At 41.0% G+C, this 11,286-nt stretch overlaps 5 protein-coding genes and 1 non-coding gene across 11 annotated transcripts; 4 read left to right on the forward strand and 2 right to left on the reverse strand.

Annotated features, from left to right (window-relative positions):
• Positions 1-214: 214 nt before the first annotated feature.
• CG15539 (uncharacterized protein) lies at positions 215-2,205 on the forward strand. 3 transcript variants are annotated; one of them, NM_001043311.2, is made up of 9 exons: positions 215-416; positions 469-602; positions 653-803; positions 857-1,056; positions 1,116-1,243; positions 1,294-1,737; positions 1,790-1,831; positions 1,887-2,052; positions 2,108-2,205. In NM_001043311.2, the coding sequence occupies exons 1-9, from the start codon at positions 217-219 to the stop codon at positions 2,170-2,172; spliced, it is 1,530 nt and encodes a 509-aa protein (NP_001036776.1). In that variant the 5' UTR covers positions 215-216; the 3' UTR covers positions 2,173-2,205. The 3 variants fall into 3 exon arrangements, with proteins under 3 accessions (NP_001036776.1, NP_001287615.1, NP_651804.2); NM_001300686.1 differs by having other exon boundaries at positions 1,297-1,737; NM_143547.3 differs by having other exon boundaries at positions 469-803.
• On the forward strand, positions 1,057-1,115 carry mir-4908 (mir-4908 stem loop). Its single transcript, NR_048513.1, has one exon. It is a non-coding gene; the product is annotated as a mir-4908 precursor RNA (primary transcript).
• Positions 2,206-2,250: 45 nt separating the features above from the next.
• Positions 2,251-4,374, forward strand: CG34041 (uncharacterized protein; the record flags this gene model as incomplete). Of its 3 annotated transcripts, NM_001276181.1 has the most annotated exons (9): positions 2,251-2,464; positions 2,515-2,666; positions 2,724-2,844; positions 2,894-3,039; positions 3,129-3,402; positions 3,449-3,600; positions 3,651-3,801; positions 3,859-4,043; positions 4,094-4,374. In NM_001276181.1, the coding sequence occupies exons 1-9, from the start codon at positions 2,277-2,279 to the stop codon at positions 4,372-4,374; spliced, it is 1,650 nt and encodes a 549-aa protein (NP_001263110.1). In that variant the 5' UTR covers positions 2,251-2,276. The 3 variants fall into 3 exon arrangements, with proteins under 3 accessions (NP_001263110.1, NP_001034077.5, NP_001247370.1); NM_001038988.5 differs by having other exon boundaries at positions 3,651-4,043; NM_001260441.1 differs by lacking the exons at positions 3,129-3,402; positions 3,449-3,600; positions 3,651-3,801; positions 3,859-4,043; positions 4,094-4,374 and having other exon boundaries at positions 2,894-3,103.
• On the reverse strand, positions 4,311-6,442 carry PH4alphaNE2 (prolyl-4-hydroxylase-alpha NE2). Its single transcript, NM_170499.2, has 7 exons — positions 6,239-6,442; positions 6,029-6,177; positions 5,825-5,975; positions 5,566-5,765; positions 4,848-5,503; positions 4,626-4,791; positions 4,311-4,566 (listed from the first exon to the last, which is right to left on the reverse strand). Exons 1-7 carry the CDS (start codon positions 6,436-6,438, stop codon positions 4,460-4,462), a joined length of 1,629 nt encoding a protein of 542 aa, NP_733378.1. The 5' UTR covers positions 6,439-6,442; the 3' UTR covers positions 4,311-4,459.
• Positions 6,443-6,552: 110 nt separating this feature from the next.
• CG31524 (uncharacterized protein) lies at positions 6,553-8,583 on the reverse strand. 2 transcript variants are annotated; one of them, NM_001043312.2, is made up of 7 exons: positions 8,381-8,583; positions 8,188-8,327; positions 7,982-8,132; positions 7,728-7,927; positions 7,019-7,668; positions 6,792-6,957; positions 6,553-6,730 (listed from the first exon to the last, which is right to left on the reverse strand). In NM_001043312.2, the coding sequence occupies exons 1-7, from the start codon at positions 8,572-8,574 to the stop codon at positions 6,624-6,626; spliced, it is 1,608 nt and encodes a 535-aa protein (NP_001036777.1). In that variant the 5' UTR covers positions 8,575-8,583; the 3' UTR covers positions 6,553-6,623. The 2 variants fall into 2 exon arrangements, with proteins under 2 accessions (NP_001036777.1, NP_733379.2); NM_170500.3 differs by having other exon boundaries at positions 8,185-8,327.
• Positions 8,584-9,004: 421 nt separating this feature from the next.
• On the forward strand, positions 9,005-11,208 carry CG9698 (uncharacterized protein). Its single transcript, NM_143549.3, has 9 exons — positions 9,005-9,236; positions 9,298-9,449; positions 9,504-9,660; positions 9,719-10,046; positions 10,105-10,581; positions 10,640-10,702; positions 10,756-10,831; positions 10,889-10,978; positions 11,032-11,208. The coding sequence occupies exons 1-9, from the start codon at positions 9,052-9,054 to the stop codon at positions 11,145-11,147; spliced, it is 1,644 nt and encodes a 547-aa protein (NP_651806.2). The 5' UTR covers positions 9,005-9,051; the 3' UTR covers positions 11,148-11,208.
• The last annotated feature ends 78 nt before the right edge of the window (positions 11,209-11,286 follow it).

An 11,286-nucleotide genomic window follows, 5' to 3' on the forward strand; every position in this document is an offset into this window, starting at 1 on the left:
AAAGTAGGGGTTCCCGATCAGCATCCCATAATAAAACAGAGAGCTACACGCTTGAGATCAACATAAAAGGAACTAAAACATATTATTAGTAAATAAGTTTTCATCTTTCATCTGGCTTGGAGAATTAAGTGAAATCAGAGCATAAAAAATTGATTTCCCTCACTGAAGGCGATAAATATAGTATATTCCGAGTTTTATCGATCAGTTTAGCACGAGATGCCGAAGCTACTCATTTCACTAGCCATTTTGTACTTACTAGTTTTAGTTAAGAGTCATAGCAAACCGAAAATATTGGAAAATAACTATGCTATATCTATATACGACATGAGTAAACTTATCGACTATGAGCACTATCTACTGAATATCTTACAGAAGTTTGCAAATGCATTGCAGAAAAGAGTGGACACATTAGAATAGTAAGTAGAAACTGTAACTTAAGAGATTATTTATGAGATCTTATCACTAAAGCTACTTGGAAATGACTGATTACGATCGAGAGAAGAATCTTGCCGAAGATCCTATTAAGCATTTTCGGATCACTCGCCGCTTGCACTCGGATTACGTAAACTGGGTGTGGTTCATGGAGGAGCAGCCATGGGGGAGTAGGTAATATTAGTGCGTAGAAGTGATTCAACATTTTCCGATTTTCTAGCTCTTGTTAAGGATATAATTGCGATTGCTCCGGAAATGCCAACATTAAAGGACGTTGAGGAGGCCATTAGAGGATTGAGACTCATTCAGTGGACTTATTCACTGCCAACTGCCGAAATGGCCAAGGGAGTTCTTCAGGACATCCATCACAAGTAACACTTAAATACGTTTACCTTTCCTTTTAATCGTAATATTATTTTCTAAGTACATCGCTGGATGGAATGCAGTGTATTACGATTGCCAGGCACATGGTAAATTATAAGGACTTTATTCGTGCCAAGGAGTGGTTGATGGTAGGTTTAAAGATGTACGAGGCAGATGAAGAAATCGAGTATATCTATTCCCAACTCGGAATGCCCTTGGTCGATTTTTACGAGCTTTTCGTCGAGATTCAAGATGAACTTGGTAGGATTTTAAGCATTAAGCATGTATATAGTTTTTGCTGTGCTCATAAAGTTCTATAGGTTCTCGATACTTGGCCATGAGTGAACTGCAACTCGCTATTAAGAATTGGCCGGAAAAGGTCAGTCTGCAAAGAGCCCTTTCTCGGCTAAAGATGAATATTCGCATTGGCAAGGAGCCAGCGGAAAAGGTATACGGTAATTGTATTACTAAACTATTAATTAACTCCTTTTTATTTAGAAGAATAAGTCCAAAAGAGTCTATAAGAAATGCTGCAGTTCGGAATGTCGACCTACCGCGAAACTTTATTGCTTGTACAAAACGACATCCTCGTATTTCCTTCGATTGGCCCCTCTGAAGATGGAACTGCTGTCCCTCGATCCCTACATGGTGCTCTTTCATGATGTAGTTTCTGACAAGGACATTGTCAGCATTAGGAACCTGACTAAGGGCAAACTTGCCCGAACCGTTACCGTGAGTAAGGACGGAAATTATACAGAGGACCCCGATCGCACCACCAAGGGTACATGGCTAGTTGAGAATAACGCATTGATCCAGAGATTATCGCAACTGACACAGGATATGACTAATTTCGACATCCACGACGCGGACCCCTTTCAGGTTTTGAACTACGGAATAGGCGGTTTCTACGGCATCCACTTTGACTTTTTAGAGGATGCAGAAGTAAGGCCATTTTCTTTAGTTGGTTTCCCTGATAAATTTTAATCTTCACCAGTTGGACAACTTTTCGGATCGCATCGCCACTGCCGTGTTTTATGTAAGTAATACATGTTATAGGGTGAATGTTTTTAATTCTTCCCAATCATCCAAAGTTGAGTGACGTGCCCCAAGGTGGGGCCACCATATTCCCGAAACTCGGACTCTCCGTGTTCCCCAAAAAGGGCTCAGCACTTCTGTGGTACAATCTTGATCACAAGGGCGATGGTGATAATAGAACAGCCCACTCAGCTTGTCCCACAGTTGTGGGTTCTAGATGGGGTAATATAGTATAGACAAATCGCGATATGCTCAGTTAAATAATTTATTTTTGCAGTCATGACCAAGTGGATAAATGAAAGGGAACAAATTTTTAGGAGGCCCTGTTTGACAAGCATTTAAAATAATGAATAATAAAATATATAAAAAAGGTGGAAATATTATTGAGAGAGGTTTTACTATTTAGTTTGTCACGCTACGGGTGACTTAAGTTTTGGTTCAAAGTAATGTATTATTTTCCTACCTCAGTCATGTGGAGCGCTCTTGGTTTTTCGCCTCTTTTGGCTGTTTTGATTTTACCCAAATGGGCCTCTTCTACAAAGATGAAAGCCTATTTAGATCTCGATACCCGATTAAAGACACAATTACGGGGCTACTCGGAAGACCTGCAGGATCACATTAGTACCTTAAATCGGTAAATAGATGAAAAATATATAAAAATCTATAACACTTTTCGTTGTGCAGTTATATAGATGATCGAAAATCTGAGCTAGATAAAGTGGGAAAAGATCCTGAAGTGTATCTGGGCAATCCTCTTAATAGCTTCTCTTTATTACACCATTTGCACTTTGATTGGCCAGCTTGGAGAAAGCTAATGGAAAAGCCCTTAGCCACAGGTAAATAAAGTAATGATTATCCTACAATCGACAGAAAGACAATAACCTGCACACTAGAGTACATAACCGAGATTCAAGAGATGTGGAGCGAGATGCCAACGAAAGATGAATATACGAATTCCATTAAAGCTGCCAAGGATTTCCATAAGAACGAAACTCAGGGAAATTTTGAATTTAGGTAAGGTACGAATCTATATCAAATAATACTACTTCCTTTCGTTTAATAGTCCTTTGGAGTCTCTGCAAATCGCTCTGCATGCATACGACAAGAAAAACTATACGGAGGCGGAGAACTGGCTAAATATTACCTTAAATGGTTATAAAAACCTCAGTCTCCAAGAAAAGGATCTTTATGAAGTTCTAAGTCCTGTTAGTGAGAGTCAGGTGGAGGATCTTTATACCAAAGTCAGGAAAATAAAAAATGAATAAATAAAATCAATTCGACTTGTTTAAATGTTTTAGTTATGGTTTATGACGAAACAAATGGAGCAGCAATGATTGCTAAATCATATATCAGATATTTCAGCAATCATCAGATGGAATTTATAGTCATGAAGTCCGCCTGTATACTTTCAGTTGGACTAATCATTGTGTACTTGTCATATTCAAACTCTGAAAATCGACATTCTTTATCAAAATCCAAAGTGATAAATATTTTAAAGATCCAAGAAAATGTAGTGAAATATTTAGAAAACTATATATACGCCTTGGAAACGAAGTTGAAAACAATTGACGAGTAAGTTAAGTAGTTGGGTAGTTAAGGTCTAATCAATATTCTTCAGAGCCCTTATCGACTTGGCCACATATCATATTCAGTTTGAACGAGACAAGTTGGCCATAGCATCTAGTCCAGTGGCAAGTTATTCATTAATCCATCATATGCAATCGGACTGGACACATTGGCAGCTCTTCCTACAGGAAGATCCAGGAAAAGGTAGTAAAAGGGTCGCTTGTTAAACGCCTTTAAGTTGAACACTATTGCAGATGAACTGGCATCTCTAATGTCTATTAAGAAGTACTTGCCTACCAAAAATGATATCTCAGAAGTATGCCATGGCATTTCCAAAATGTTAAACGCCTATCTAATGACTGCGCAAGATATCGCCAATGGTGTAATCTTAGGCACTCAGACTAAGTATATTTCGAGTGCTTTAAAATTAGAATATTTATACATGGAAATTATTTGCAACAGGCACTTGATGTCTCTCCGCGATTGCGTTGCGTTGTCGGATCACAGTATGGAAATGAAAGACTATAACAAGTCCAAGGAGTGGCTTAATGTGGCTATATCCATGTTAGAAAGTTCAGCTTATTGGGATCCAATTGTTCCGTCTGCTGATTTATACTTGAAACTAGCAGAAGTCTATGTGAAACAGCGTAAGTTGGTTCATCTGTAATGAGTAATTTAATTTTTAATCGCTCCTCAGAAAATTGGACTCTGGCGCTTGAAACTGTTGAGTTTGCTCTGAAGTCAAATCCACGCAATGCACAGTTGATCAGGATGCAAAAGCGTTTAAGCTATCATATTCTGCTCGGTCCGCCCAAAAGCCCGAAATTAAATATTGAAAACAATGATTATAGGCTCAGAAAAAACGGAAGTCTCTACTGCTTCTATGATACCAAGATAAGAACTTTCTATTCTCTGCTCGCACCAATCAAAGCAGAAGTGCTCTTTATTGATCCATTGGTTATACTTTACCACGAATAATGCACATCAATAGTATATACTTCCTTTTTTTTTACCTACTTATTGTTATATTATGGGAAAAAAATGAAGAAATAAATCCTTTAAGTCAAATTATAAGCCGCTCAGCTGATAACACCTCATTTGAGCTTAAACTTGACTCGACACAGGGCCTTGTAAACTCCTGTCCCATATCATTTATCCACTTGCTCATAACTGTAGAGGGAAATGTGTTCATGGATACCCAAATCAATCTGAGCTCCAAGTCTACGAACCCCATTTGGAACCCACGATGACCGGGCAGCCGGTGTGCAGGGAACCCATATGATCGTTACCCTTCGTGTCCAAGTTATACCAAAAGAGGGCCGATCCTGGCTGTGGGAATACCGTGAGATTTAGTCGAGGGAAGTACGTGCCGCCGCCCTGGCGAACTTCATTAAGCTGACGGAGAAGAAATTAATCTTTACAAGCCACTTTTCAAAACTCAGGATACAAACATAGAAGAGTGTGGTGGCAATACGATCACTGGTTCCATTGAACCTGTTTTTTTCCGACAGCAACATGTCCAAATGCGTCTCGAAGAAACCCCCTAGCCCGTAGTTAATGACCTGATAGAACTCCGTAGAGTTCATGTCCAGCCCAGTCGCATCTCCCAAGCGCTCGGTTATCTTCTTGGTCGTATCGTTGAAGTCACTGCTATACCAAACAGACTTTGAGGTGCGGTATGTGTCGACTTGTGTTTCGTCATCGGATGCATCTGGGTCAGTTGTGGCAGACGGCAACATGTGTTCCTTGCTCGAAGTTCTAATGAGAGTACTCTCCTTTTGGGAGATCATGTCATGGAGGAGCACTACGAAGGGATCAATCGATAGAATCTCCGTTTTGATGGGGGCCAGTTGCAGAAATGGGGAGGTAACATGGTTATATACACAATATAGATTACTCAGATTTCGGGGAACTTGACAGCGACCACTGCAACAGGGCGGAAGAACCAATCTTTCGTGGGAGTTGTCCTTATCCTGTTCAATCGGTTCGATATCTGACAACGTAAGATCTCTTTTTTCCAGGATCCGATACTCCTCATATATTTCTGGGTCATGAGGCGAAAGCTTTAGCGCAACCTGATAGGCTTGAAGAGCACCCTCATGATTTCCTGCAATCAATAGAAGTCTCATGCCCAACCCAAATAACCTTTTGAATGCACTTCCTACTTACTCTGCTTCATTTGTACTTGACCCAGTATTCTGCACAGGTCAGCCAGTTTTGGTCCCCTCAATAACTCCATATCGGTCTGAGAACTTTTCTGATCATAGGCTTCAATGCTAGCACTTATCCATTGCTCGGCAGCATACCAACGCGAGTTATTCATCAGATGAAGACCAATTGCGAGACAATCGATGGGTTTTAGAGAAGAGCTTTAAGTAATTACATTAATTAAAAACTCCCTCTTGATTAGGATGACATCATCACCTACTTGTATTGCACTCCATCTAGTAAGCCTTTGGCTATATCTGAGGAAAACATCTGGTATGTGGCCTGCATTTTTCTAATGCCTTCAGCGGCATCTATAAAGTCAAAGTACTTTGGCAATAGGGGCATCCTTGAGTCCACAAAAAACAATTCCTCTGTGCAAAGAGACTCTTAAGTAATAAGAAATATCTCAAACCATTTATCTAACCTTGGCCAACAGGCGTTTCCAAGTACAATAGCCACATCAACCAGTTCGACTGCATGTGACGAATGAGGGAAAAGGTGTCAATCGGATTGGCAAAAATTTCCATAGACGACTTATACTCCTGTCGCCTTTTCATCATCTTGAAGACGCCCCTTCAAAGCTTGCATTGCATTAAGAAATCCTTGTGATTGTTTGGACCTACGCATTACTCACCATTTAATGGTTTTGGCTTTTCGTGCAAGCGCTTCCGCCAGCTTTTCCACATTTGAGACAAGATCGTCCTCTAAGTTCAGCATATCATCCATATTCACCACAGATCTTGCAAAGCGCTGTTGGGCATTGTTCTCTCGCAACTGGCCAAAACTCAGGGACAGATAGAGCATTCCCAGGAGCACCAATCTCCAGAACAGCATTCTGAAACCCACTGTGCATCCAGCTAGAGAAAAAAAGCATTCTGTACCGTTCTGTACATAATCATATTGATACACCCATTAGTTTCACCTTATTCCATAGTTCGTCTGGGGTTTGTTTCGCTTCAACTTTAATGTTTCCCCATATATGTTTTTTCCTTATACTTATTAATTATTATTGGCAAAGGCTAGATAATAATCTTCTCTATTGATGACAAATATTTTGAGTCTAAGCGCGATCTTAAGCAGGGCCTTCTGAACTCTTGACCTTTGTCGTCTATCCACTTGCTGACAACTGTGAAGGGTAATGAAGCCTATAAAACACAAGAAGATCCAGAAATGCAAGCTCTACTAACCCCATTTGGACCCCACAATAACTGGGCAGCCGGTGTGCATTGTTCGCACATGCAGCATACCCTCCGTGTGCAGATTGTACCACATGAGAACAGTTCCAAACTTTGGAAAGACAGTGATATTTAGACCCGGAAAATGGGTGGCACCGCCTTGTGGAACATCATTTAGCTGGAATTGGAAGAGTCGCTAAGATTATAAGAAAACTGTTAGCGTCAAACGAAGGACTGACATAAAAAAGTGTTGTGGCGAGTCTATCAATATATCCGTTAACGAATCGATCCTCGTCCGCAAGCGACGTGTCAAAATGGCTTTCAAAGACGCCTCCAATTCCATAGTTGATGACCTGAAAAGGCTCGGAATGTTTCATATCCAAGCCAGTTGCTTCACCCAAACGTTGAGTAAGCTTTAAAGTCGCCTCGTTGGCATCACTGTCAAACCAAACTGACTTTGAAGTGCGGAACTTGGCAATTTCAAACTCATTTGCGGCGTTGACTGTTTCGGAAGGAAGGATCTGATTTTTACTGGAAGATCTTATAAGAGCACCCTCCTTGTGAGAGACCATGTCGTGTAGAAGAATCACGAAGGGGTCAACCGAGAGAATCTCCGTTTTGATGGGGGCCAGTCGCAGAAAAGGAGCAGTTACACAATTATACACACAATATAGTCTGTTGAGTTTTCGCGGCCCTTCACAACGACCACTGCAGCAAGGCGGCAGCTCCATTTCTTCGATATCATCATTTGGTTCCTCTCGGATCGGTTCACTTGGTGATAACGTAAGAACCCTCCTCTTCAAGTTTTGATACTCCTGGAATATTTCCAGATCATGGGGCGAATGCTTGAGAGCAGCTTGATAAGCTTTCAGGGCTCCTTCTTCATTTCCTACAATCAACAAAAATGTATTCCTAGTAAAACCATAGTTTGCCTTTTTTTGAACTTACTCCTTTCGAACCGCACTTTACCGAGTGTTCTAAAGAGTTCAGCTTTTGTCGGCCCCCTCAGTAAGATCATCTCTGTTTGAGGACCTTTCCGATCCTGGGCCTTAATACCTGCCAGAATCCATTGTTCGGCAATCGTCCATCGCGATTGATTCATCAAATGTCGACCCATTGCAAGGCAATCGATAGGTGACAGTTTTGAACTTGGATTGATATAGATTAAATAAGAACTAGGAGGAAATGGTTCTTCTACATACGTGTACTGAACTCCATCTAGGAAACCCTCCGCTATGTCATTGGATAACATCGCGTAAGTAGCTTGCATTCTTCTTATAGCTTCTGATGCGTCAAACAAGTCAAGTTCCTGGGGCATCCTCAAATTGTCCATCTGTTTATAATTCAACTCATCTACAGAGATGACAGCGTTATAGCTTGAATATATTAAAACATAATGACGAACCACGAATCACGGGTTTATCTAAATATTGTTTCCACATCAACCAATCCGCCTGCATGTGACGAATGAAGGAGTACCTGTTAAATAAATCGAAGGACTGCTCCTTCTTGCTCTTATCGAGCTGTTCCCTCATCTGTTGAATTCCCCTTTAAGTAAGCCTTATGAGCCCTTTTTAGAAATGCTGACCAATTTGACTCACCATCTGATGGTATTGGCTTTATAAGATAACTTTTCAGCGTAGCCTTCCAATTTGGAGACCAGATCGTCTTCCATGTTCAGAAGGTCATCCATATTCACCACAGATCTTGCAAAGCGCGGCTGGGTAGCCTCAATTTGACCCATGCTGAGACTTAAGAAAAATATAACCACAAATAAAAGTTTAAGAACCGGCATGTCGTGCGTCTCACGACAATCTTATCTTAAGCAATATGTAGTAAAATTCTTCACAGAAACTTCAATTATTCGGCCATTAGGTACGCCTTAATCATCAATTTGCAATGCATCATACCTTATATCTGAAATAGTAACCATGTCATATAAAAAGAAAAACGCAACAGTTTTGTATGAAGCTTTTTATTCAGATATAATTGGGCTATCTCCATAAGTATAGTATCGTCTTAACTGACCATCAAGCCACTAACATCTGCGTATTATGCCATTTCCACATTAGACCCACAACTGTTATTATCTAACCAAAACCAGTTGCCGGCTCAACGAACCCGGCACTTTCTTTGGGTGCGTGTGAGAACTGGTTTCCGATAGACTAGACCCTCTGATTCTTGACTTCTTGCTGCTATTGTAATATTCCGAGGGGTCAAATGCCGCCATCAGTTGGAACCGAAGAGTTCTCGAGAGCGGATCTCAGACAGAATGATTTTCCCGGTGTTTTCAGTACTTTTCCTGCTATTTCACCAAGCAATCCCCTCCGTTTCTGGAGTCGAGTTCTTTTCCTCCATACATGAGATGACCAAAGTGTTTGGCTATGAACAGAAAATGGTGCTGCATATGCAGAAATTCCTATCCGATAATCAGGATAAGTTGGATTTTCTGAAAGCGTAAGAAAAATTTGAATTAAAGGTATAAGTCTTTGTTTATTTATTATGATTTATTTAACAGCCGACTGCGAGAGTTCGAAAATGAGAGGAACGAGGCTCGTGAATGGGGTCCATCATATTTTGAGAGTCCTATTAACAAATATTTGCTGAACAAGAGACTCACAGTAGACTGGCAGCGAGTGGAGAATCTCATGGCGACTTCAACAGGCGAGAGTAAGATTAAAACACATTGCTTTAAAAGTAATACTACTGATTTTCCACTTTTAGAACCGCTGACTCGCCTTAGGAAATTCCGAAATCGTGAGACAATGCCCGATAAAAAAGAGCTCGAAGGAGCCATTGATGGGCTTTTAAGGTTACAGTATGTTTATAGATTGAAGGCCAAGGACCTGGCCAGAGGTATCTTGGATGGAGTGGATTATGGGTAAACGGAAATAGCAACTTAATGTATTGAACATACTAAAGATTTCTATATCACTTAGCACCCAATTAAACTCGGAGCACTGTGTGGACATAGCCAGACTGGCTCTACGGGATCAGCATCCACGTTTGGCTCATTCCTGGCTAATTGAAGCTAACGATCGTTTGACGGGTGGGGAAAAGGAGGAGCAACTCAAGCCTCAGATTCTGGCTCTTCTTGTGCAGGCCAAGAAGGAATTGGAGGACTTCCGTGGTCTGAATGATACCTACCAGGAGTTAATCGGGATTCAATCAGCCAGTGAGGAGCACGCCAAGAATTACGAAACCTTTTTGAATGCTCTGAGTGAGAAGGCTCTACTAAATGAATCCAAACCCATCCTAGAACATGCTGTAAGTGATTCGTACTAAAGAAATTCAAGTCTGTTATTATAATTTATTTTCATTATAGCCCATTCCGGAGGAGGGTGAACCGGTGGGCGAGTTCCAGGCCTACAGCCTAACCTGCAGTGGCCACTGGCGACTCACTCCCAAGGAACAACGTCATCTGCGCTGTGGCTATGTGACTGAGACACATCCGTTCCTGTGGATAGCTCCTCTCAAGGCAGAGGAGCTCTTCCAGGATCCCCTGCTCGTACTCTACCACGATGTCATATACCAGAGCGAGATCGATGTTATAAGAAAACTGACCGAGAACAGGCTGATGAGGGCCACAATAACGAGCCACAATGAGTCAGTCGTGTCCAATGTGAGGACTAGCCAATTCACCTTCATCCCAGTCACGGCTCACAAGGTGCTATCAACCATCGATCAAAGAGTAGCGGACATGACCAACTTGAACATGAAGTACGCGGAGGATCACCAGTTCGCCAACTACGGAATCGGAGGACACTACGGCCAGCACATGGACTGGTTCTACCAGACGACCGTGAGTTGGGATATATATTTCAGATAGATATTTGGTTTATCTATTTTTCCACTAACAGTTTGATGCCGGATTGGTCTCCTCTCCCGAAATGGGCAACCGCATTGCCACAGTTCTATTTTATGCAAGTAGTTGGAATTTTAAAATAAGTTCGATTTAACATTCCACCATTTACAGCTTTCGGATGTTGCCCAAGGTGGAGGTACTGCGTTTCCGCAGCTAAGAACTCTATTGAAGCCAAAGAAATATGCAGGTATACTTCTAAAATATTTTAATATTTACGTTTTATAAAAAAAGATCTACATTTCAGCTGCATTTTGGCACAATCTCCACGCCTCTGGAGTGGGTGATGTAAGAACACAGCATGGTGCGTGTCCTATAATCGCCGGTTCGAAGTGGGGTAAGTTTTTAGTTATATCAAATTCATAATTTTATAACCTATTATTTTGAAAGTTCAAAATCGATGGATCCGTGAGAATGATCAATCTGATCGTCGTCCCTGTGAACTTTGGGATGATTCGTTGGCCACCTATGCGCAGATTTTGGAGTTAAACAAACAAAATGAGTGAAAGTCAGCTTCTAGTTAACGTAGCAGCTAACTAAAGAACCCCAGTTAAGCTTTAAGGGAACATAGTTCTAGAATAAAAATAAGAATATTAATATACTTACATTCATTTCCTTAGTCACCCCAAAAAAAGAAACGTGATT

This window comes from Drosophila melanogaster, chromosome 3R (assembly GCF_000001215.4).
Source record: "Drosophila melanogaster chromosome 3R".
NCBI classification, from domain to species: Eukaryota; Metazoa; Arthropoda; class Insecta; order Diptera; family Drosophilidae; genus Drosophila; species Drosophila melanogaster.